We start from the raw sequence: 21,907 nt of genomic DNA, 5'->3' as shown, positions 1-21,907 counted from the left end.
CAGACAATGCTACTGTGCTGCTCAGGCAGAGCAGCAGAGCTGTGATTAGATAAGAGCCAGGTGCAGGTGGCTGTACCTACCTTTGGAAGTTTTTTGGTCGGGTTGGGAGGGCAGTGCTTGTTTCCACGGGCTTTCCCCCTTCCCTCCCCCACCTCCCCCAACCTATTTTCTAGAAAGCAAGGAGAAATCAGAAACACGAAAGAAGTTATGTCTTGAGTGTCTAAAACAGATGATGTGATGGGAAAAAAAAATGAGTAACTTCATGCAAAACCCTGAGTAACTTTTAGAGCTGTGTTTGCCTTCTATACTACCAAACAAGATTAACCAGACAGAAAAATATTCTATTTAGAAAAAAAAAGGGGGGAAGGGGACATGGAAACTTACTCCAGAAGGAGAAAACGACTGTTTAAATATCACTGTTTCTCAACAGGACACAATTTCCATATAAGGTTTTAAAAGACCAAACACAAATGCCCAGTAGTCCTGGAATGTATCCATCTTACTCCAGCCTTTATACTAACAGGAGGCATTCTTTATATGGACAAGAGTTATCAATATAGCAAATGATACAACTAAACAGATACAAAACTGATACAGAGATATGAGGACTGCTCAGTTTGGAATTAATAGATCCAGTTTCTTAAGCCCTGCAATGTGTGACAAGGCTCCTTTTTTTTCTTTTTTTTTTTTTTTTTTTTTTTTGAGGAGTGGGGAAATGATTAGCATGTGTCAGAGCAGATTTTATTTAAAACCTAACAACAAAGTACCCAATTTACTCATCTCCCCCACACCAAAAAACCCCCTAAACCAACCAACCAACCATCCAAAGAACCACAAAACAAAAGCCAACAAAGATGAGAGATGCAAGCTTGTTTCATTTTTCATGATTTTGTCACTCTAAACCTGTGTCTAAAGCAAGAAGAAACAGTAGCATATCAAAACTTCAAATTGTTTCTAACTTAATTTTAAAAGGCTTCCCTAGAACTTTTGTTGTAGGTTTCTTGGTTTTTTCGTTGGTTGGTTGGTTGGTTGGTTTTTTATCACTAGAACTAGCTGCCAATTTTATCCTGAGGCACACTTCTGAATTTCAGACGTCTTGAGTTGAGTGTGCCCTCTCAAGACTCTCCCAGAAAAGGACAACTTCCCTGTAAGAGTGAGCACTGCAACCCAGACTCTGCTCTGAAATCAACTTCTCATCAGGCTTTTAGAAGACAAAGAATCACAGAAACCCACACTGCTCTGTATCTTGGAATTCCCTGTAATTCCAATGTTTACCAACTATAGTCTCACTCTTTCCTTGCACCACTGCAATTCCTTTGACAATGCACTTTATTTTTTGACAGACATCAGTGGCACAAGCCAGGTCATGGAAATTATTTGATTTTAAAATAAAAATGTTGTGGTTTTTTTTTTTTTTTTTCTATTTCCGTTTCAACTGTTACTAATCCTCTACATCAAATATTAACATAAATATTTCTGCATATATTTTCATTTCACAGTCCCGCCTACTTACATTAAAAAAACAAAAACAATCAAAAAACACCCCACAACAAAAAAAAACCAGCCCACACCTCCCTGTTATTTAACATTCAGAACTGAAGCATTTTCTCCTACCTTTATCTCAGTTCTTAACTCCAGGCACATTTTTCTAACAGTCTTACAAGTTCTTTAAACAAGGACTTACGGAAATTCAGCATCTCGTTACTCCAGATACTCGCTCCAAACAATTAAAAGATAATATATGATTGAGAATAACGAGTTTATGTAGCTGAGACTAAGGAGGTCTCAAAAAAGCAGAAAGTCCAAGTTACTATACATACTTCAGAGCATTCTGATTTTCTCCAGCAAATCACAAAAACACTGGGGTAGGAAAAGGAAGATCCACAAACAACTGGGAGAACAAACTACCACAGATTTGAAGTTTCTGCAGGGTGCTCATGTTATGCCCTGGAGGTTACAGGAGTCTGAAACCTGCGCTCAGAAAGGAAAGCTGGAAGAAAAACACACAATCACAACGCATGTGAGATTTAACTTTTATTTTTCTGTTGATAAAACCAAAGATCCCTCACAGCAGCAACAGATGCAGAAGTTACTTGCAGAAATGACACCTCTTCCTAATCTGTTTGCATACCCAAGTATGCCAAGTGTGTAGGGACTGCATATTAACACAGTACAGGCACTGCTCAGTAGTAACAGAGATCAAGTTTCTTGGCTTATTTTAATCCACCCTTTCCTTATTACTAGAGGGTTTTCATAGTATTAAAAGACGACAGTTATTAATTAGTCTGTTATTAATTTTTGTTATTGCAATTTTAAAAAAAAAAAAAAATTTATCAAATTCTACATGTACTATTTATACACCCAGACACACCTCCCCATGTTTTGTAGTAGTTGACAAACTGTACCCAAATGCTACACATTTGGATTCAATTCACAATTCAGAATGAAAATGCTACTGCACTTCGCAGCTCTAGCTGCACTAGAGTAAGTATTTCATCAGAGTAACAAAACACACCTCTTTGTTCAGTACCACAAGGGATACAGGTCGTAAAATGCACATTTCTATCTTGTATCCATAGCTTTCTATATTATATATATATTTATATATGGCTCTAAAACAAACTTCTGCTAATTTACAATTAAATTAAAACACGTCCACGACTGATCTAACTAATGATTTTGGTCTCAATACTTTAAACATTAGTTGTTTCCATAAAAATATACAGTTCAACAACATGGTTGTATCAGTAACATGAGGCCTTTTTTGAAAGGGGCCTATGACACATAACGAACCATGCAATTCAGTGCTCAATGCCATCTAACTGATAAATACTCATACTGAATTTTCAAATTACCAGCATCTTCGAAATTTCTTTTTGCAGGCTTACCATGCTTACAAACATGCAGAAAGCAATCACATTCCTCACTTGCCTGTAGCAATCACTTTTTTTTTTTTTTTTTAATTTATTTTCGAATAGCTCACCTGACAAGAGCACAAGCTTCATGCTGCCGTTTTCAGATCACCGGCTTTTTTCCTTTCTTTCACATACTGCCCCATGTGAAATAAGGCTAGGGATTAGCCACACACAGCAAGAGCTGCACTTTTTGCAGTTTAAGCCTCTAAAAATCAAATTACTAACAGGAAGCACTCATAGCTGCCATACAAGTGAACAGACACCCAGTAGACAATGAAGTTAATCCTAGATATATATACCAAAAGGTGAAGCTCAAATAAAAACCCAAACCAAACCAAATCCAAAACTCCAAACCTAAACTACACAAGTACAGCATCAAACCTGGGAGATTCCAAAAAAAGTGGATCTCTGCCCAGAAATTCGCTCCAGGAGGGCACACAAACCCCGTGCCACCACGGGATAAGACATCAGCTGCTTACAGAGGGACATTTCCTCACTCAGCAGGGGTGATGCAGTACTTCTGTAGCACAAACAGGAATCCTCCAAGCCAGAAGCAGTCAGTAATAAAACCCCAGACAAGTTCACGTGTCACAGTAACCTGGCATGTAAGACTCAGAACATTTTGCTCTTATAAACACAACAATCAGTAATTTAGGTACTAACTACTGCAGGACCAATACATTCAGCGTGTAGATAAAGACTACAATAGAAGACACGAAAAAGACAAGAGAGGTATGACAATTAAGATGAGTAATTCTTTTAAACAGCAGAAAGTCAGGGAAACATCTGGATTTCTTCTGCACTGCATTAATATATCTTCTGTTTCTCAATATAAAAATACATCTAGAGAGAGAGAGTTAATGCAGAACTGCATACAACAATCACATTTTTTCCCCTTAACTGCTTTAAAATTAGTACAAAATAATATAAGTTACAGGAATGATTGTTGCAAATTTGTAAATGTTGGCTATTACAAAATCATTATGTGAGAACACCAACTGTAAATTATTTACAGGAGAGGTAATACAATTTCCAGAGTAACGAATTACAATTTAGCAGAAGTGTAAAAACAATGTATTCACCAAAACATTACAAAATCTGGTATCGTTATCAGCTACACAGTAGATTGTGATTAGGTTTTACAGTCGATATACAACATATTCTTAAGAAAAGTGCCAAAATACTGCTACATAAGAATTTTTTTTTTCCAAAAGTCATTCAGCAAAAACCCCTGCAGATTCTACGTTAAGTAATGCCAAAAGAAAACAGGAAAAAAGGGATGCCGATTGTACCACTATGTCTTATTAAATGCCTCTGAAAAATCTGTAAATTCACTTTCTTGCTTAAAGGCCTGACACAAGATTAAAAAGAAAAAAAAAAATCAATAGAAGTGTCACCATATATGTTTTTTAAGGGTATTTTAGGCCATTGTGAAAGTACACATTCCTCTTAAACTGTGAAACGCAAGGAGACTGAAAACATTCTAAAACTGCTGAGGGTTTGTGATCAGTGGCACAATGTCCTGCCAGGTGTCAGTCACTGCTGCTGCACCCCAGGGCCTGTACTGTCCACACCGCTGTCTGTTTTCACGATCAGCCGGGGTGATGGGACAGATCACGCTCTCAGAACCCCGTGAAGTTCAGCGAAGTGCAAAGTCCTACACCTGGTGTGGGGGAAATAAGCCCATGCAGCAGTGCAGACCGGGGGACTGAGCAGCTGCAGAGCAGCCTTGCAGAGAGCAGCAGTCAGCCGTGAGCCACCTGCGGCAAAGAAGCCCGGCAGTCTCCTGGTCTGCACTGGGAAAAGCACTGCCAGCAGGCTGAGGGAGGGATTCCTCCCTCTCTGCTCAGCCTGGGTGAGACACAAGTGCTGGGTCCAGTTTTGGGCTACCCAGTTCAATACAGAAATGGGTGTACAAGAGCGAGTTCCACGAAGGGCCACAAAGGTGATTAAGTGATTGGAGCATCTTACGGACAAGGAGAGGTTGAGAGAACTGGGATTGTCCTTGCCTGGAGAAGAGAAGGCTCAGGGGTGATCTTACCAACCTGTGTAAATGCCTGAAAGGGAGGAGTAAATAAAGAGCCAAACTCTTCTCAGTAGAATCCAGTGACTGGACAAGAGGAAATGGGCACAAGTGGAAATACTGGAAGCTCTGTTTAAACTAAGAATGGACCTTCATAGCGTAAGGGAGAGCAAAGCACTAGAACAGGCTGCCCAGAGATCTTCTGGAGTCTCCATCCTTAGAGATGCTTAAAAACCCAGCCTGTCACAGTCCTGAGCAACCTGCTCTAGCTGGCCCTCCTCTGAGCTGGGGGGGTGGTGGATTAGATCTCCAGGAGTCCCTCCAACCTCAATCGTTCCGTGATTCTATGAAAAGGACAGGGTTTTTTGTAGCCCAGGCATTGGATCAACTGAGTCACAAAGAAACCATAATAACATGTAAAAGGAGTATATTTTCTCTGTAAGTTATTGCATACAACGTCAGTTTTGCTGCCTGCGTTTTGCCGATCTCATTTTTTCAAATCTCGACTCCATTTCTTCCAGGACTTTCGGCGTGTATCGCACGACTAATTTAACCTTCCCTTGAGCTGCCTTCAGCAGTTCTACAGCCTTTTCGTGGTGTTCTCCTTCAACACTCTGTAAAGCATAAACCATTAAGCAGAGTTATTAGTAAAGACACACTGAAAACAGATTTTTTTTCTTTTTTTGTACAACTTTCATGTAAGCAAATATACTTATGTATTTATTTATATGTATTCTAGTTTCAAGACTGCACAAGGACCACGTCACACAAGTTCAGGATTTATGCTGCAGCAAACCGATGAGATGATGATAAATATACTCATTAGCATTAACAGAAGAACAGTGCAAAAATTTCGGTTAGGTTTGTGCTGAAGAATTAAATTCTTCAAGGATAACGCTAGTCAGTGATGAAATCACACTTAAGAAATCAACAATGCTTACTTAAAATTCAGCACTGTTTTCCTTCTTTTGGCATGCATTTTAAATTCAGTGGCAAATCCTCAGTTTGCTTAGTGAGTTGCCACAGACAACCTGCAAGATGATGCTGCCTTCCTGATGTCCCCCTGTGCTACGACGAGGCAGAACAGCGGGTGCCTGCAGCGGAGCAGCCGACATGCAGGGTGGTGCTTATCTCAGTGAGCCCCACATCCCTCAGCAAAACGTGAGATATTCCAGGTAATTTCCCCTAAACTGATTAGGAACAGCCTAACCCAACTCAGAAAGACCAGAATAAAAATACTTTCCCTAAAACAAGTCTCAGGATTTCTTAGGGTTGTATTAGATTCATCTAAGTACGATTTTTAAGCAAGAGTTCGCAAAAACTGCACCCAAACATACATTCCCTTGACAGCACATATTTTATCAGTAAAGCTTATTTCTCCCAAACCTATTAAACACAATGACAGGACTGCTCCAAGCCTACCTCCCACTGGTGCTACTAGAAGCTAGAAGGCAGCTGATGTACCTGTTGATTGGAGGGTTTCCCCGTTACTATAAAGTTACTTACAGAAAGAAAGACAAAAGTTAAAAAAACCACCAAGTTATCTCTCTTCTATCAGACTTAAGACAACACATACATTTGAATGTTTTCATTTTTGTTATTCAAGTGGATGTGTAGGCTGTTCTGTTTAAGACCGGTAATAAAAAAGATGGTAAAGTTCTATGTTTAATTGTATCAAAACACCTAAAATTTCACAGTACACTCAAGGTCTCTCACCTGAAAGACAGATATTTCCTTGCATTTGACTGAAAGCTGCCTCAAGGAAAAGCCTGTCTGTAACCTCCTCTTTCCAACCCTCCCTGTTTCACTTTTTGTAGCTCTTTGGAAAAGGATACATATAATAAAAAATTCCTATATTCCTTAAATACAGTAAAAAGCCTGCTTTTGAAATCAGTACACTTAAGTGGAAGGGAAAAAAATACCACACAAGATAACATCACCTTGTAGTTCCATCTCATTACAGCTTTCGTCATGCAGTAGCATTTTTATTGGGAAAAACAAGAATCTGGTCAGTCTAATGCGACAAAACATAATGCACTACTTACCTTAGAAGGTGGAAAAATACTATATTAATAAAAATCTGCATCATGAAACTTGGATGAAAGAGGAAGCCATAATAGCAGCTTGTATTTCACAAAATACTTCCAGTTACATTTATACATTTATACAACCCCTCAGATTCTGAAATGCTGAAATACATAGCACAGTTCCTAGCTGAGACAGGTAACCAGAGCATAATCCTAAAACTCTCAGTGCACACACCTCTATGGAAACCTAAACAAGTCGTATTTGTGAGGACAAAAAGAAACTATTCTGATGATATCAAGAGACAATGGGCTTGTGCCATGTGTATTCCCCGTGTGCCCTCAAGTGGAAACAAGCAGTTACTGCTACAACACGAAGAGAAAAGCAGCTCCTACCACTCCGTTCACAGAGAGCAGCTGGTCTCCACGCTTCAGGCCTCCGTGCCTGTCAGCTATGCCTCCAGGGATGATCCGAGAAATGTAGATTGGAGAGTTTTGTTCTTTGCCTCCCATAATGTTGAACCCGAGACCTTCTTCGGTTTTGGGTAGTTCAACCACTCTGGGATGGGAGTGACCTTCGCTGGCAGCAAAAGCAGCCACCGTGGCCTGTGAGACACAAACAGTCCCTTTAGCCAGACACAGTGAGCAGGCTGGAAATGTATTTTATCTCAAAGTACTTCAGTGTTAGGACAAATGAGATTAATCCCCTACATACCAACACTAGCATGAAAAATTCAGAACTCCGAGAATAAAATTAAAAGAGAAGAAATTTAAAAATAACAGATCTTGTCATACCCTTTTAATAACCCATCAAGCTTGTCCATTTTATCAGACATCTTGATAATATCCTTCTGAATTTTATATAGTCTTCTTCTGCTTCTAAAGGAATGAACTAGTGTATTTCATGCATGTTATAGTTTGGCTTTTACCTTTGCTGTTGCATTAGCTCTAACTTCTGGGCTACTGCTGATATCCACAGTTTCATACACGTGTTCATACACCTTTAGAGACAAAACAGTTTCAGTGGCAAATAATTGAGTAACTCCAGGAAAAGACAGAAGCAAAAACACAGAGGCAATGAGAATACTAATGACAAGGAGCCCTTGCACTGAAGGTTAACCCACATCCTCACATCTGCCTGCCAACCACTTGCACTCCCAACCAACACAAACACTAAGACGACATCTGTGTCTACAAACAGATTTTTTAAAGTCATTCCAGGTGTTATCATCACCAACAGCAATAGCAAGGCATATTCAAACACCTAAAAGTCTCCAAAAGAGTACCTGGAATGAAGATGAGGTGGCCCGAGGCCCCACCTAAAGATGATGTGGATTTGGCTTAAAAGTAAAGTGGGCAATTGGTACCTTGTCTGTTCTCACATTCCAATAGGATAACAGTCTGTTAGCTGCCACTAAGGACAGACTTTCAAAAGAACCTTTAAGAAGTGATGTGCTCCTGAGCCATTATTTTATACACCTGTGCTGTCCCAAATTATTTTCTTTCGAACTTATTAATAAATAAGTCTTGATCTATTAAGCTCTGTAAATCAAATTCAGCTTTTAAAAAGTACAAAAAATCAGCTTACTGCACTGAGCACAAAAAGGTCTTCAACTGAAGATAATAGCTCATGTTAACTTACCTCTCTTACAGCATTGCAGAATTCACTTTGAAGGACCCTTTGCAGTGCCTGTAGCTTTTGTGGTGGCACTTCTCCACTTCTCTGTAATTTTTCCAGCAATTCAATTGCTCTGCAGATGTCTGGGAAAAAAAAAAAAAAGGCAATAGTAATGAGGAATGCCTGAGGAAATTCAAGGTATGTTTGTTGTTTATTTTTTTTAAATTAAGTTAATGCAGTAGTCTGTCTGCATGCACTTGTTTACATTTTACAGCTACACATTAGTTTCACTGCCTGTAAAACTATGTATTTACAAAATGCTACAAAATACTGTACTTCCAGACTATTTTAAGTCAACCACAGCAACCCAACCCTGTAACATATCTGGAGCTATCACTGCCACAGGCGTATTACAAAGAAAATCTGATTTTCCCTCAGAGCTTGAATTGGACTGAAATATTTCACTGATATGATATGTTGGTAGTGCATTTCATCTACTGCACCAATAGCATTTTTTTAACACCAGCTAGAATATTGTCAAACATTCTGTCCAACAATCCTTTTGTATTCAAAACTTAGTTGAACTCAGTGCTTTCCCTACTAGAGGGCTATGAACTATCTGGCCTATTCTTTTTCCCCCCTGAAGTGCTTATAAAAACAACAAAACTCCTTTTGATACCCTCAGCTGAGAGACAATATCTCTGCAGTCTAGAATCCCGAAGCCCAAACCTCTTTGTTTCAGTTCCTTGAAACTTGTTCCTAAGAGTTCATGCTGTCCATATCCTCATAAACGCTGCTTTGTGAAAGTGAACTCCATGAAGGATTTCATTCCAGGCCAGTTATGACTCAGGACAGGCATCAAATGCAATGTGACATTCTCCTGGCAGCCCTACAATAGCTGGATACATTCACATCCCTCACTTGTTATTTCCGAAGTGCAACATTAGTGATGAGTCTGAAACACACGAGTTCTTGAACAGAAGTAGAACAGTCTCTCAGAAAAGCAGACAGAAAGGATTGCCTTCATTATCACAAAGGTCAAGAAGCAGTGAATAATCTACTGTATAAATAATGCACAAATTATTTTAGAGAAGGATGAAGTCTGGGACACAGCTAGTCCCAAATGCATTACTTTCTTTTTTTCCTGTAATTAACCTTTAGGTACTCATTTTTCATGTCAATGCATGTCTACTCAGTGGCATCACATCAGCACAGAGGACGTGCAATAGCCATGAACTTCTCCCAAAAAAACAAGTGTGAAAAGAGAGAACTTCCATAACAGGATGAAAAGGCAGTGGGGTGCATGTTCTGAAATTAGGGTGAAGTACACTGGCAAGACACAGCCCACAGCGATGTTCTGCCCCATTATGAACTATCAGACACACCTCACAGACTGCTACACCGAGATCAGGCGGTACAGTCGATTCAACAAGGTATAATTTAACCTCACAGTCTGGCCATCCATGGAATTGAAACTTCTTCCCTTCACGGAAAAACGCTCAAATATCATCACTACAGCCACGAGACTCAAATGATTTCAGATGAGAGTTCAGGTTGCTATGTGCCATGAGAACTTGGTGTTTTCTGGCAAGTGTTTTCAAGCTCTGCAAGCAGCAGTTATCTACAGCAAAGCAATATCAAAAGCTAAATTACTAATTCCGTGTTCTACAGAGACATTTCACACAGACATGCATATTTGCAGCTTACACAATGACAAAATGAAACTAAATGCCTCTAAAGCTTTTAATTTCCTAACACATATTTTGTATTTCATTTTAAATCCAAAATAGTTGGTGAAATCAGAGACATTCTAGACGATGCAAAATCACTAACATTCTTAGTAATCCCTGTGTTCAGCAACAGCAGTGCAAATTATCCTAATTTCGTGAAGTCTCCCACTGAACAGCTTGAAGTAGAACGATCGAGTGGCAATAGCAGCACTTCCAATCTTACAACACTCCATATATTCATGCAAGAAGTCTGGCAAGTATATAAACTACAACACAGCTATCATCTAAATGCATGCAGATGTTTGCAGACGAGTGATTATCTCATGCACACAAAGAGCACAGCTCTACACAGACATTCTTGAGACCCTGAACCACGTTAAGCTGTAAGGTGTATGGAGCTGTTATCAGTTTGTTTAGGATACTGCAAGAAACTTTAAATGGTGACAGCAATCTACTGATCCAAGGGGTCGCTGTAGAAATGAAGACTCCAGAACTACATGGGATAATTTCTCTTTTGACAGTCATATTTTGCAAATAAATTATTTATTTATAGAGCAGTCAAACACAGCATGAAAGTTGGATCCTCAGCACTCAGTAAATGTTTTATCACACCACACTTCTCGCTCAGGTAGATGCAAGCAATGGATCCCACTGGCAGGACACTTTGTTCCCAACTTTGTTTTGCTCTGACTTGTTTAGAGGATCCCATTATAGCAGCCTGAAAGTGCAGCTGAGCATAACTTTCTTCTGCTGAACTGCATGAGGCACTACCAGTTAAAAGCTAGAGGTTCAATCTATCCCAACAATACCACTTTGGGAAGGAACTAGTTTGGATGGGGACAAGTGGCAAAACACACATTTTGCAGGAAAAGATTGCTGACTGCTGTGCTGATGTAATTTGCTTCCTCCTGGGTTACTGCTCTGGACATGACCAGCTGGAAGCTGTCTTCCTCACAATATTAACACTATAGCTTAGCCAGCTTCTCAGCACCAGAGACCAAAATGAACAGTATAGAAGTGTTTGGATTTCAGCAAGGATCCATCGATGTAGAAATAACTCCAGAGGTAGAAAATTAAAACAAACAAACAAACAAACAAACAACTATAAAATGGAATCCATACATAACTAAAAAAAAATCAATTTTCTTTTAGTATTTTCATCCTTTTCATACCAGTTGCCTGTTCTTCACAAATCATTTTTTTGTGATCATGGCATATAAAATCGGAATCTGAGAAAAAACACACATTTAAACTAAAAGAATGTGGGAAAGAAAAGACAGCAACAAGTCACCACTCCAAGCAATGCAAGCATATGCATTTCTCTTCTTTTCTCATAAAAAGACCAATATGCCAGAAGACCAAACACCTCCTTTGTTCCACTGATCCCCAAGTAACTCTGCAGATTTGTTTGTTTTCATGGACAGAGCGTAGTGGCAGGGTAATGAGGTGAAGAAGGATGGGGCCTGAGGTTTAACTCCGTGGACCTTTCAAGATCAACTAATCCACTGCCAAAGCAGCTGCCCTAATTAACGAGCTTTGGAGTAGAGAGGGTAGATGAGCTGCACAGTGGGAAGCAAAGAGCTTACATAAGTCACTATTTACAGACCACTCTAACACATAACAAGTAGTTCACTTGTGGAACGGGAAGCAGAGCCAGCGAAAACAGAAAAACCGAGCTCTCTGGTGACGTGATGGTACCAAACAAAATAAAGTGGGTATGTACAGCACGTTACATGCCTACAAAAAAGCATCCACCAGCATGAGCAAGGGTGGTGGTCGCAGTGGGAAAACAGTCAGTCCGTTCAATCACCTACACTCCATCCACTTGTTTTCCTTTTCAGAAACACGACTTCTAATTATCAGCAATATCGCCCCATTTAAATTCCATCTTCCAATCCCTATCTGTCCTAAATACACCCCGATAAACACGTCCCGTACGTTGTTGTAGAAGCATGTGCTCACTGAGCTACTGCGGGCTGAAGAATCACACCGAAGGTAATTTACCGCAGTTCCTTAAAAGCCCCCTGGGTTAACGCCACAGGCACACCACAGACAAACACCTCACCTAAGCTTTATATTTTATCTATTTCGCTCCTAATTCCGGTTACACACCGCCATGTGTCACAAATTACGACCGTACACAGGAAAAACGGGGCGGACACACTACCGAGAGAGCGCAGCCGAGCTCAGCAGCACCGGCAACAAGCGCAGACGGGCCAGTTGTCTTCCACCAAAAAAAACAAACCAAAAACCAGTAAACTAGGAAAACCAAAGCAAACAGCCAACGCATTGAACTTAGAGCTAGTAACCCTGCTGAGCGCAGGACGGAGTTCTCCCACGAGAGGAGCAGGAACAAAGGGACGGCACAGGCCGGGCGAGCGCCGGCGGCACCAGCCAGGGCTCGGCACAGCCGGCTGCACAAGGCCCCGGCCCTGGAAACACGGCCAGCAAAAACCCTCCGGGGGCCGCGTAAAGCCAAGCGAGCCCCCGGAGAGGCCAGTCCCACCGGCACGATGAGAGAGCCAGGGGGGAAGGGGAGAGGCGAGGAGGAGGAGGAGAGGAGGGCAGGGGAGCGGAGGGCAGAGGAGCGGGAGAGGCTCGGCCATCGCCGCCGCTCCCGCCGCGGGCCGGCCCAGGGGCTCAGGGACAGAGCAGGGGCCGAGCTGGGCAGGGGCAGGGACAGGGCAGGGACACGGTCAGGGCTCACCTCGCTCCAGCCGCACCGGCTCGCCCAGCGCCGCCATGGCCCCCGCCCGCCCGGCCCTGCCGGAAGGGACGCGGCGCTGCCGGAAGGGCGGGCCGAGCCCGGGCCTGCCCCGCGCTGTGGGCCCGGCGGAGATTCCTGCAGGGAAATTCCCTCTCCCCCGTTTTTCCCTCCCTCATCCCTGGAAGTGGCCGGGGACGCAGCGCTGCACGGGGAGGGCGCGTCTTTCTGTGCGGGGAGTGCCCCCTGGGGATGGAGTGTATATGTGTTGTGTATTCATATCTGTGGAAAAAATGTGTATATTTACATACATGTACTCGCACACACACACACACATACTATATATGTATTATATATACACATACATAATACATCTACTAGGGGTTTGCAAAGGGAGAGCACTGGGTGTTGCCTACTTGGGACTTCAGCAAGGCTTTTGATGCCGTCTCCCGAAACCTCCTTGGAGGTTCAGCTCAGGGTGAATTTGGATTTTAGGAGGTCAGCTCAGGGTGAATTTGGATTTTAGGAGAATGGGCAGGTGGACCAGGAACTGGCTGAATGGCAGAGCTCAGAGGGCCGTGATCCGTGGAGGAGGATCCAGCCGCAGGGCTGCGGTCAGGGGTGATCCCCAGGGATCAGTCCTGGGTCCAGTCTTGGTCAGGGCCTGGATGAAGGGACAGAATGCACCCTGAGCAAGTTTGCTGATGGTACAAAACCGGGGGAGTGGCTTATACACCTGAATGCTGTGCTTGTTTTTGGGGGGACCTTGACAGGCTGGAGAGTTGGGCAGAGGAAAGCCTGATGAGGTTCAACCAAGGCAGGTGTAGGGTCGCGCACCTGGGGAGGAATAACCCCAAGCACCAGTACGGGTTGGGGGCTGAGCCAGCTGAGAGCAGCTCTGCTGAGAAGGCCCTGGGATTTTGTGGGTGACAAGCTGGCTGTGAGCTGGCAGAGTGCCCTGGTGGCCAGGAGGGCCGATGGTGTCCGGGGTGCAGTGGGAAGAGCGTGGCCAGCAGGCTGAGGGAGGGGATCCTCCCCCTCTGCTTGGCCCTAGTGAGGCCACATCTGGAGTGTTGTGTCCAGTTCTGGTGTCCGCAGTTCAAGAAAAACAAGGAGCTACTGGAGAGGATCCAGAAGATGCCGTGAAGAGGATGAAGAGTCCGAAGCATCTCTCTTGCGAGGAGAGACTGTGAGACCTGGGCCTGAGGGGATCTCATCAACATGTACAAATATCCCAAAGACAGATGTCAAGAGGATGGTTCCAGACTCTTTTCAGTGCTGCCTGGAGACAGGACAAGGAGCAATGGCCATAAACTAAATCACAGGAAGTTCCAGCTCAACATGAGGAAGAACTTCTGTCCATTGAGGGTGGCAGAGCACTGGAAGAGGCTGCCCAGGGAGGTCGTGGGGTCTCGCTCTCTGGAGACTTTCAAACCCCGCCTGGGCAAGTTCCTCTGTCACCTTCTCTAGGTGACCCTGCCTTGGCAGGGACTCAGACAGAATGATCTCCAGAGGTCTCTTCCAACCCTAACTATTCTGTGATTCTGTGATTATTATACTATATATTCCGTGTTATATAAGATCTTATTATATAATAATATATACTAACATATAGCTAAATATATAAAAATACACAATAAAACCAATCAAATAATAGTAAAAATAAATATATATAATATATAATAAATTGTTTATATGTATTTATAATAGAGACATTTTTCTATATATATACATACACATACACACATATATAAATGTTGTTCTGCCTGTGTGAAATGTGAGACATGCTTTACATTTCTGGTTTGGCACCACTTTCATCTCTTTGTGGGGCTAATGTATTGACTGTATTAAATCACTGTAAGTACAAGCATGACATACTGTGTGAGTTTCTTCTGTAAAAGAGGAAGAGACTACTTCAGAACATGTATTTATATGCTCTAAATTTATTCTGAGGGTATAACTCTTCATGTTTGGCTTTGATTTTGTCTGCATTTTGTATTTTTTTCCTTTGAAAGAGAATAGTTCTCAACAGGTCTCAAAGCATCCTCTAATGTGACAGTGATGTACTCGCTCCCTTCTGTGATTTATTTTAATATCAGCTCCCCTCAGTTTGAAGGATGCTGCATGTGCATTTCAATGAAAAGGTCAGACAAATGGAATTTTCAGGTGAATAAAATTAAATCCACACAGACTGGTTTCCAGCGAGAATAAGTGTTTTAGCAGCCAGAACTGTAGAATGCTTCTGGAATAAAATCCAGATGTTCCTGCCACAGTGGTGCAGGAACTACCAATCTATTAGAAGTGACTGAAATTTTAAATAGCCTGCTCAGGCTTCGGACAGATGAGCCTGTGGAGAAAAATGAGTGTTCAGCAATATTTCATAAATCTTAAGACTTTTCCAAAAGACGTGTGATAAGAATATATGTTTAAACATATCTTTAAAGTACCATTATTCTGACTTCAGTAAAGGCTAAAGACTCAGAAGTTAGAGCAGCTGCTTTAAATTTCCTGTAGACCCAGTGAACGGGACAATGACATTACAAGTGTAAGAAAATCTGAAAAGTAAAATTTTATGTCGTGTTTCCACTGTCTACTTCATATCACTGTCCAGCTTAAGCCATATCGCTCCAGGAATTTGCACTCTTTTATACCTGAAGAAAACAAACAAACACACAAACAAAACCCCAAAACACAATAAAATTTGGCTTCCCTAACTTGTTTTTGCAGGACTGCCTGGTTTTTACAGTGGTCTCTTAAGTTACAAAGCCGGGTATTTCTGTGGCAGAGGTATTTTAGTGTGCGTTTTGTCTTCAAAAAGGAAAATTTATTCAAATCAAAGAAATAGCCCCTGTGTAAAGTCACAAGTCTATTTTAATACACGGATGAGACAAATTGCACACCTGCAGCATTTATTTATGTATATGTTTTCACATGTATATGGTCGAGAACGATCTCGAAGTGCTCTCAACATTTTTAGGCAAATGTCAAGTCCAAAATGAATTTTACTTATATTATTGCTTAACTAATTCCTTTACTAAAAAGATTTTTATTTAAATAATTACCTAGCTAACAGCTGTAGAAGGTATATATGTGTCCAGTTACCTTTAAGGAGGAAACTGCAATCTTGTAACCCAGTACACCAATATGAAGAAAAAAAAAAAATTGGCTAGTAAAGGGTATCAGAATATATGCTTACAAAAATTGCAGAGAAATTTCTGCTGTCCCTAAAGAAGAACAGTGTCTGCCTGGGAAACCTGAAAGGCTGAATTAACCACCATAGGACTTTTATTTATGATTCAGGGCAGAGAAGGGAGTGCCAATTCTATTTTTAGGTTATTAAGACATCTCTTTGCCTCAGGACTACGATCTCGGTAGAATTTTATTGCTTTAATACCACTGAATCGAATTTCTTTAAATCTTTGACAGGTTGCATTAGTATTTCCAGTTTCAGCAATGCTTTGATTCCCTGGCCTAGTCCAGGGTGAATCTCATGGTCTGCCACACCCTGTGGAAGCTTTTCTTAAGTTATTAAATTTATGCTGTTGACCCAAGCAGGACTTGGACTAAACCACAGGAGACCATCCAAGTTCAGTAGAGTGGTTCTTGCACTCCTCTGATGCAAGTGAGAAAATTTCAATCCAATTAAGTTATATATTTAGGATTTAGGACTGTGCAGCAGATGGACTTGGCTGTATGATAGGCTACACATTTCTGGCTTTGTAAAGAGACTTTTCTTTTTTTCTTTTTCCTCCAGTATCTCTGGCCAAAAATGATTTATATATATACTGTAGCTCAGAGGTCTGGTTGTAACAAAATGGATACAAACTGCTAATGTAACATTAAAGTGAAATTACTGTCAAACTGTTTATGCTTTCAAAAACACGTCCACCACCTAGGGTTCCCCAACAGATTCTCCATCTCCAAATAACAAGGTCCTCTCATGCAGAAAGACACATGAGTTCCAAAGGCATTGCCTGCGTTTTTTGAGTGAGTTTGACTAATATTAAATAGACTACATTCATGGTATCTAACTGGTGTCTAACTATCTCTTTCCATACCATTTCAATACATTCCTCTGGTTTCTAATCTTGCAAATATTCTGAGGAGAAATTAGTCATATACATAGAATAACCTCATATTCTTTAATGCTTGCGGGCCTGGACCCCAGGTTACGTTCTCATTTATATTAAAATTGTTTCTCAGTGTAAAAGGCTGCTGATTATTACAGATGCTGCCTTTAGGATTGTATTTTAAAGGGATAAATAAGTCTTTGTCATCTGTTTTTTCCCCCTGCTTCCTTATGATCTGTTTTGTAGTTACACATATGGGGAGCACGATGCACATGGGAAAATATTTGATATTTTGGTGATAAAAACCTTTTCTGTGCTAAAAGAATGAAGGATTGTAACTAATTTGACTTCTTTTGGTTTTGCTAAAAGGTAGAGGAAGCAATTTGATTTGTAATATGATTTGTCAATCCATACTTTGGTGATCAGTATAAGATGAAATTTGAAACTTATTAATTTGTTTGCATTTGCACATTTGAAAAACATAAGTTTGTGTTGTGTTTTAAGTTTCAGTCAAAGGAGTGAAATTAAGTTTGTGTATAAAGGCAATAAAAGTACATGCAAATGCTACTTATTTTCAGTCTATGGCAAAGTGAATTTCCATGGCAGCTTGTAATTTCATGAAATTTAGAACTTCAGGTAATACCAAAAAGCGAGTAAATGGTGGAAGAACCGAAGTCCAGCTGCGAGACAGTGAGATTTGGCAACTCAGGCACTTCTGAAATGTTCTAATATAAGTTTATGCATCTTGTATAATACTGTATAAAACGTAAATACTTTAATCTGAACAATGCATGAGTGTTTACAGACTGGGATTGTGTTCCCCAGGTCCTGTTTGTTCTGTGGTTTCAGTGACGCACACCCCACAGATTTTAGCCTTGCATTTCTGCATGACTTCCCTGGCCTGCTGAGGAACACCCATTTCAAGAATGCCATCACGAGAAGGCTTCAGAATTGGACCCTAACACCAGAATTTGAGATGCAAGTACCTGTAAGAGCAAGGAAAATAAATAGATTCCTCCGACCTTTGTTAAAAAAAATAAAAAGAAAAAAAATTTATTTTCTCTTGCTTCTGCCAAACATATGAAAGCCAGTGATTTGCAACAGATGGGAAGAAAGGCTGCTCAGATGATTAGGTGAAGGGAGAGACTAACTTACAAGGAAGGGGGAGAAGAGCACACTGGAGAATATATGCTGGGGATTGAAGGGGGGCAACAGACATAGATGATGACAACAAATAAATAAATAGAGGTCAGCCAGTAGTAAAGTCAGGAATTATCAACAGCTGCCTGCCATTGATGATAGCTGATTCTGAAGAACCTTTGCAGCCAAAACAGGCAAAAAACACCCCAAATATGCCTTTGGAAGGAAGATCAGTTTGTTTCTAAAAGGGGTGATGACGTGGATCTGAAACACGGAGAGGCTGAATTTCCTGGTCCAGATGCATGACCACTGTGCCTTTTTAAGGCTGCTGAGTTTTGCATCATTTTTTGCCCCCCTTTATCCCCTGCATGTAGCACAGTAGAACAGCTGGACTCTCCAAAGCTGCAATCCCACTGTCACTAGTGACAGTCCTTCCCCTGCCTTATCAGCAGAGCAGAAGGCATCAGTAATGACAAATCACATGCTTTGCTTCCTTCATCTTCACCACAATTCTGGGAAACCAAATTCAACTTGGTATATCAGGTGGACCCTCATCTGGACTGGCATTTGCATTTTATCTCTGCTTTTTATGATTTCAGGGCCTCATGTGCTGCCGTGACAACTTTCAGTCCCCGTGTCCCCAAGCAAGTTTTCATCACTTCTTTCAAGAAGCTGTTCCAGGAGCTTTCCAACAGCTTTCCTACCTTCACCTGCAAGTGGCTGGGCTTTGCTACCTCAAAAAGTGTGGCAGAACATGAATGGAAACATCCATCATGGCAGGGACATCTGCAAGAGAATGGACACAAAACCATTCAGTCTTGCCCTTTTCATCAAAGAGGAAAGAATTTACACTCCGCTGTTGTACATTTACCTGCTCCTATCTATAACACTCCACAGTGTAACCATCAATGGCAAATTCTATGTGTCATATTAAATGTTTTGGCAATTCATGTTTCTCCATGTAATCTCATCAGTAGAAGCCAATATGATATAAATACCCCCCACCTTTTTTTTTTTTAAAGTAGTCTTTTATCTCTCTTCTTTTTAAGGTGATCTTGAAATAAAAGAGTTTTTACTCTTCAGAAAGATCTGTGTGGATTTATCTTTCTAACTTGCCATATTGTCTGGGTTTGGCTCACACAGGTAGAAAACAAACTTTATGAAAATACCTATAAAGGTTTTGTATATTGAGTAAACTCGAAAGTAAGGGCACAATTAATAGCAAAATGCTTTCATTTAAAAAACACAAAGGAATCTAAAAATGAGAAGAAATCAGGAGAGGAACCTTTCCTGGAACCCCAAATGGATCTGAGACCCAAAGACACCCCTAAGACTGTGTTATCAAATATACATGGAGAAACCCTACTGAGATAAAAGCTTTATCCTCTCTACTTAAGAGTAGCAAGTTTTTATGATGACAAATCTGGGTCTCCATATTAAAATAAAACACATAAAATAAAATAATAAAAAAAATAAAATACAACACAACCATGTCTCTACTATGCAGGGAGGACTACAGGTAGCTTTCATCTCTTCCCTGTGCTCCTGGTGATTTATGGAGGTTCACAGGGAGTACAGCCAGCTCTCATCCTCTGGGGTGCAAACACACTGCCTCTTCTCCACACCCTGCCATATCTGTTTAGCAAGAAATGAAAAAGGATTTTGCACTTACAGTTTCTCAGAATATCTCTTTTTTTTTTTCCCCCAAGACTCTTTGCTGTGTGGATTCTGTGGGAAATAAGGATCCTCTTCTGTTTCCAGCATCCATAGCATTATGGTATTCCAAAACCACAGGTAACAAATATTAGCTAAAACTGGCCATTTCTGACTACAGGAGTAAAAAGTCAGGATCTGGTGATGCATATTTATGTAGTGAAATAAACTCTGAAATAATTCTGTCTGCTATGGTTTTGGATTTATGCAACAGCTTCACAGGAAGTTCTCTAAGCACAAGTTAATTACCACATACCTTTAGCATTTAATGTTTTGTGATGAGGACACCTAAGGCTGCCCTCTGCTCATGCCTCAATCTGTTTGTGTTTCAGAAGAGAATACAGAAAAATAAAATATGTAGCTGAGCATGGACTAAAAATTGTGATTAAATATTTGAGCTGAAATTTAGCAATTATCTATTGTATCCGTTATCCATTGTCAAGTTTAGAAATTAGCAAGTATTCATTATCAGGTTTAGAAAATACAGATAAAAATTTCCACACTGGTGGACACCAGGGTGATATTAATTTTACTAAATAAAAGACGTATATCTTCATTTGAGAAAGCCCAATAAAAACTCTTTTAAAAAATCGGGATTTGTTGTAATCAGCAGCTGCACTTCTAGCTCTGCTTTGAGACAGCTTTCTGGCCTTTTCCTTTTGCCTTCCCTAGGTGAGTAACAACACCCAGCTGAGATCCATTTAGCCACGCTGGCTTTCAGGATCTCTCCCTTCTTACCCCCCTGCCCTGGGCCAGAGCGTGGCTGTGGTGGCAGATGCCTGTGCCTGCGTGTCAGGAGAGGGCTCCCACTTGCCTCCAGATGGTTCCTTGACATGGCATCCCCAAAAGAGCCTGTAATCCTTGTTCTGCGTTGCTCAATATCCAGTGACTCAACACTGTTCCCCGACACCCACTGCCATATTTTCCCAATTATCTTGTACGCTGTGAAACTGCCACTAATTCAATTTAATGGCTGGGGAATGAGCCTGCCCCACATCATTCTCCAGCACGTTATTTGGGATCTTATCAGGGAACTCCCACAGCCCCAGGAGAAGGTTAACTGGCATCTCAGTAAAGGCTCAGGTTTGGAGACGCCTGTACCAGTCCTGGCCTTAAAACAAGCGGATTGAGGCGCTTAAAAGGAATGAGCATAAACTTACTGGATTTTTCTCAGGTGGTTTTTAGCTTGAAAGTCATCTCTGTGTAGTTTCCCCATCATGTTCCACCAGCCTTCACCTGTGTTTTAGGCAAGGCACATCTGTGGTTGTGCTAAGAGGTTGCTTCATGGAGAGCAGGATATCCGTACAGGATAAGAAATGCTGTTTGACCAAGCAGCCATGTGAAGCAACAAATTTGTCCCAGTACCAAACAGGCTGTGTTTGGCATAAAGTGGCAGTAAATACCTAAATTGTAAAACCTGGCCTTGGAGGAAGCAGTGAGCCAGCACAGCTCACTGTGGTGGTGGTGGAGGGCTCACCTGTGGGACAAGAACGCAGCACAAACCTTGCTTGCCGTGGTAAATGTGGACACCGGGAAAACAATGGATGTTTCTCACAGAATTCACAGAATATGCTGAGTTGGAAGGGACCCACAAGGATCACCCATTCCAACTGCTAAGTGAATGGCCTGTGCAGGGGTTGAACGTGTGATCTTGACATTATTAGCACCATTCAGGCTACTGGACTGTAGGGACCTTCATCCCTGCTACCCTTATGCTGCCTTCCGACTTTGTTAATAAGATTGTGGAGGATGACTCAAAAGCAGCTTCTAGAATGAGTGAAGATGGATGGAAAAAACATGGATAGATTTGTTTTCTTTGGAGAGCAGCCATATGTAAATAGTGTAATTGGTTCTGGAAACAAGGAGTGTGACTTAGCTAAAGTCCCAACCACCTTCTCCTCCGTTCAGTCTTTGATACCTTTCCAGGAAAACAGCCTGAAGTCATGGGAAATTTTCTGATTCTTCACCTC

At 41.3% G+C, this 21,907-nt stretch overlaps 1 protein-coding gene across 2 annotated transcripts; it reads right to left on the bottom strand.

The window, feature by feature from the left end:
- Positions 1–2,021: 2,021 nt before the first annotated feature.
- Positions 2,022–13,169, bottom strand: LIN7C (lin-7 homolog C, crumbs cell polarity complex component). 2 transcript variants are annotated; one of them, XM_050335256.1, is made up of 5 exons: positions 13,018–13,169; positions 8,605–8,723; positions 7,892–7,963; positions 7,359–7,568; positions 2,022–5,552 (listed from the first exon to the last, which is right to left on the bottom strand). In XM_050335256.1, the coding sequence occupies exons 1-5, from the start codon at positions 13,052–13,054 to the stop codon at positions 5,397–5,399; spliced, it is 594 nt and encodes a 197-aa protein (XP_050191213.1). In that variant the 5' UTR covers positions 13,055–13,169; the 3' UTR covers positions 2,022–5,396. The 2 variants fall into 2 exon arrangements, with proteins under 2 accessions (XP_050191213.1, XP_050191215.1); XM_050335258.1 differs by lacking the exon at positions 13,018–13,169 and adding an exon at positions 8,953–8,977.
- Between the last annotated feature and the right edge of the window lie 8,738 nt (positions 13,170–21,907).

Source organism: Myiozetetes cayanensis, unplaced genomic scaffold (genome assembly GCF_022539395.1).
Source record: "Myiozetetes cayanensis isolate MyiCay16 unplaced genomic scaffold, myiCay2020 scf6-25, whole genome shotgun sequence".
NCBI classification, from domain to species: domain Eukaryota; kingdom Metazoa; phylum Chordata; class Aves; order Passeriformes; family Tyrannidae; genus Myiozetetes; species Myiozetetes cayanensis.
This window is presented reverse-complemented; position numbering and strand designations above follow the sequence as displayed.

Excerpts from the sequence above, each read along its gene's own strand:
- LIN7C (XM_050335256.1), bottom strand. The coding sequence starts at position 13,054 with ATGGCGGCGCTGGGCGAGCCGGTGCGGCTGGAGCGAG. Across the intron at positions 8,724-13,017 it reads GCCGGTGCGGCTGGAGCGAG|ACATCTGCAGAGCAATTGAA; the intron begins GTGAGCCCTGAC and ends TTTTTTTCCCAG. Across the intron at positions 5,553-7,358 it reads TGCTCTCTGTGAACGGAGTG|AGTGTTGAAGGAGAACACCA; the intron begins GTAGGAGCTGCT and ends TATGCTTTACAG.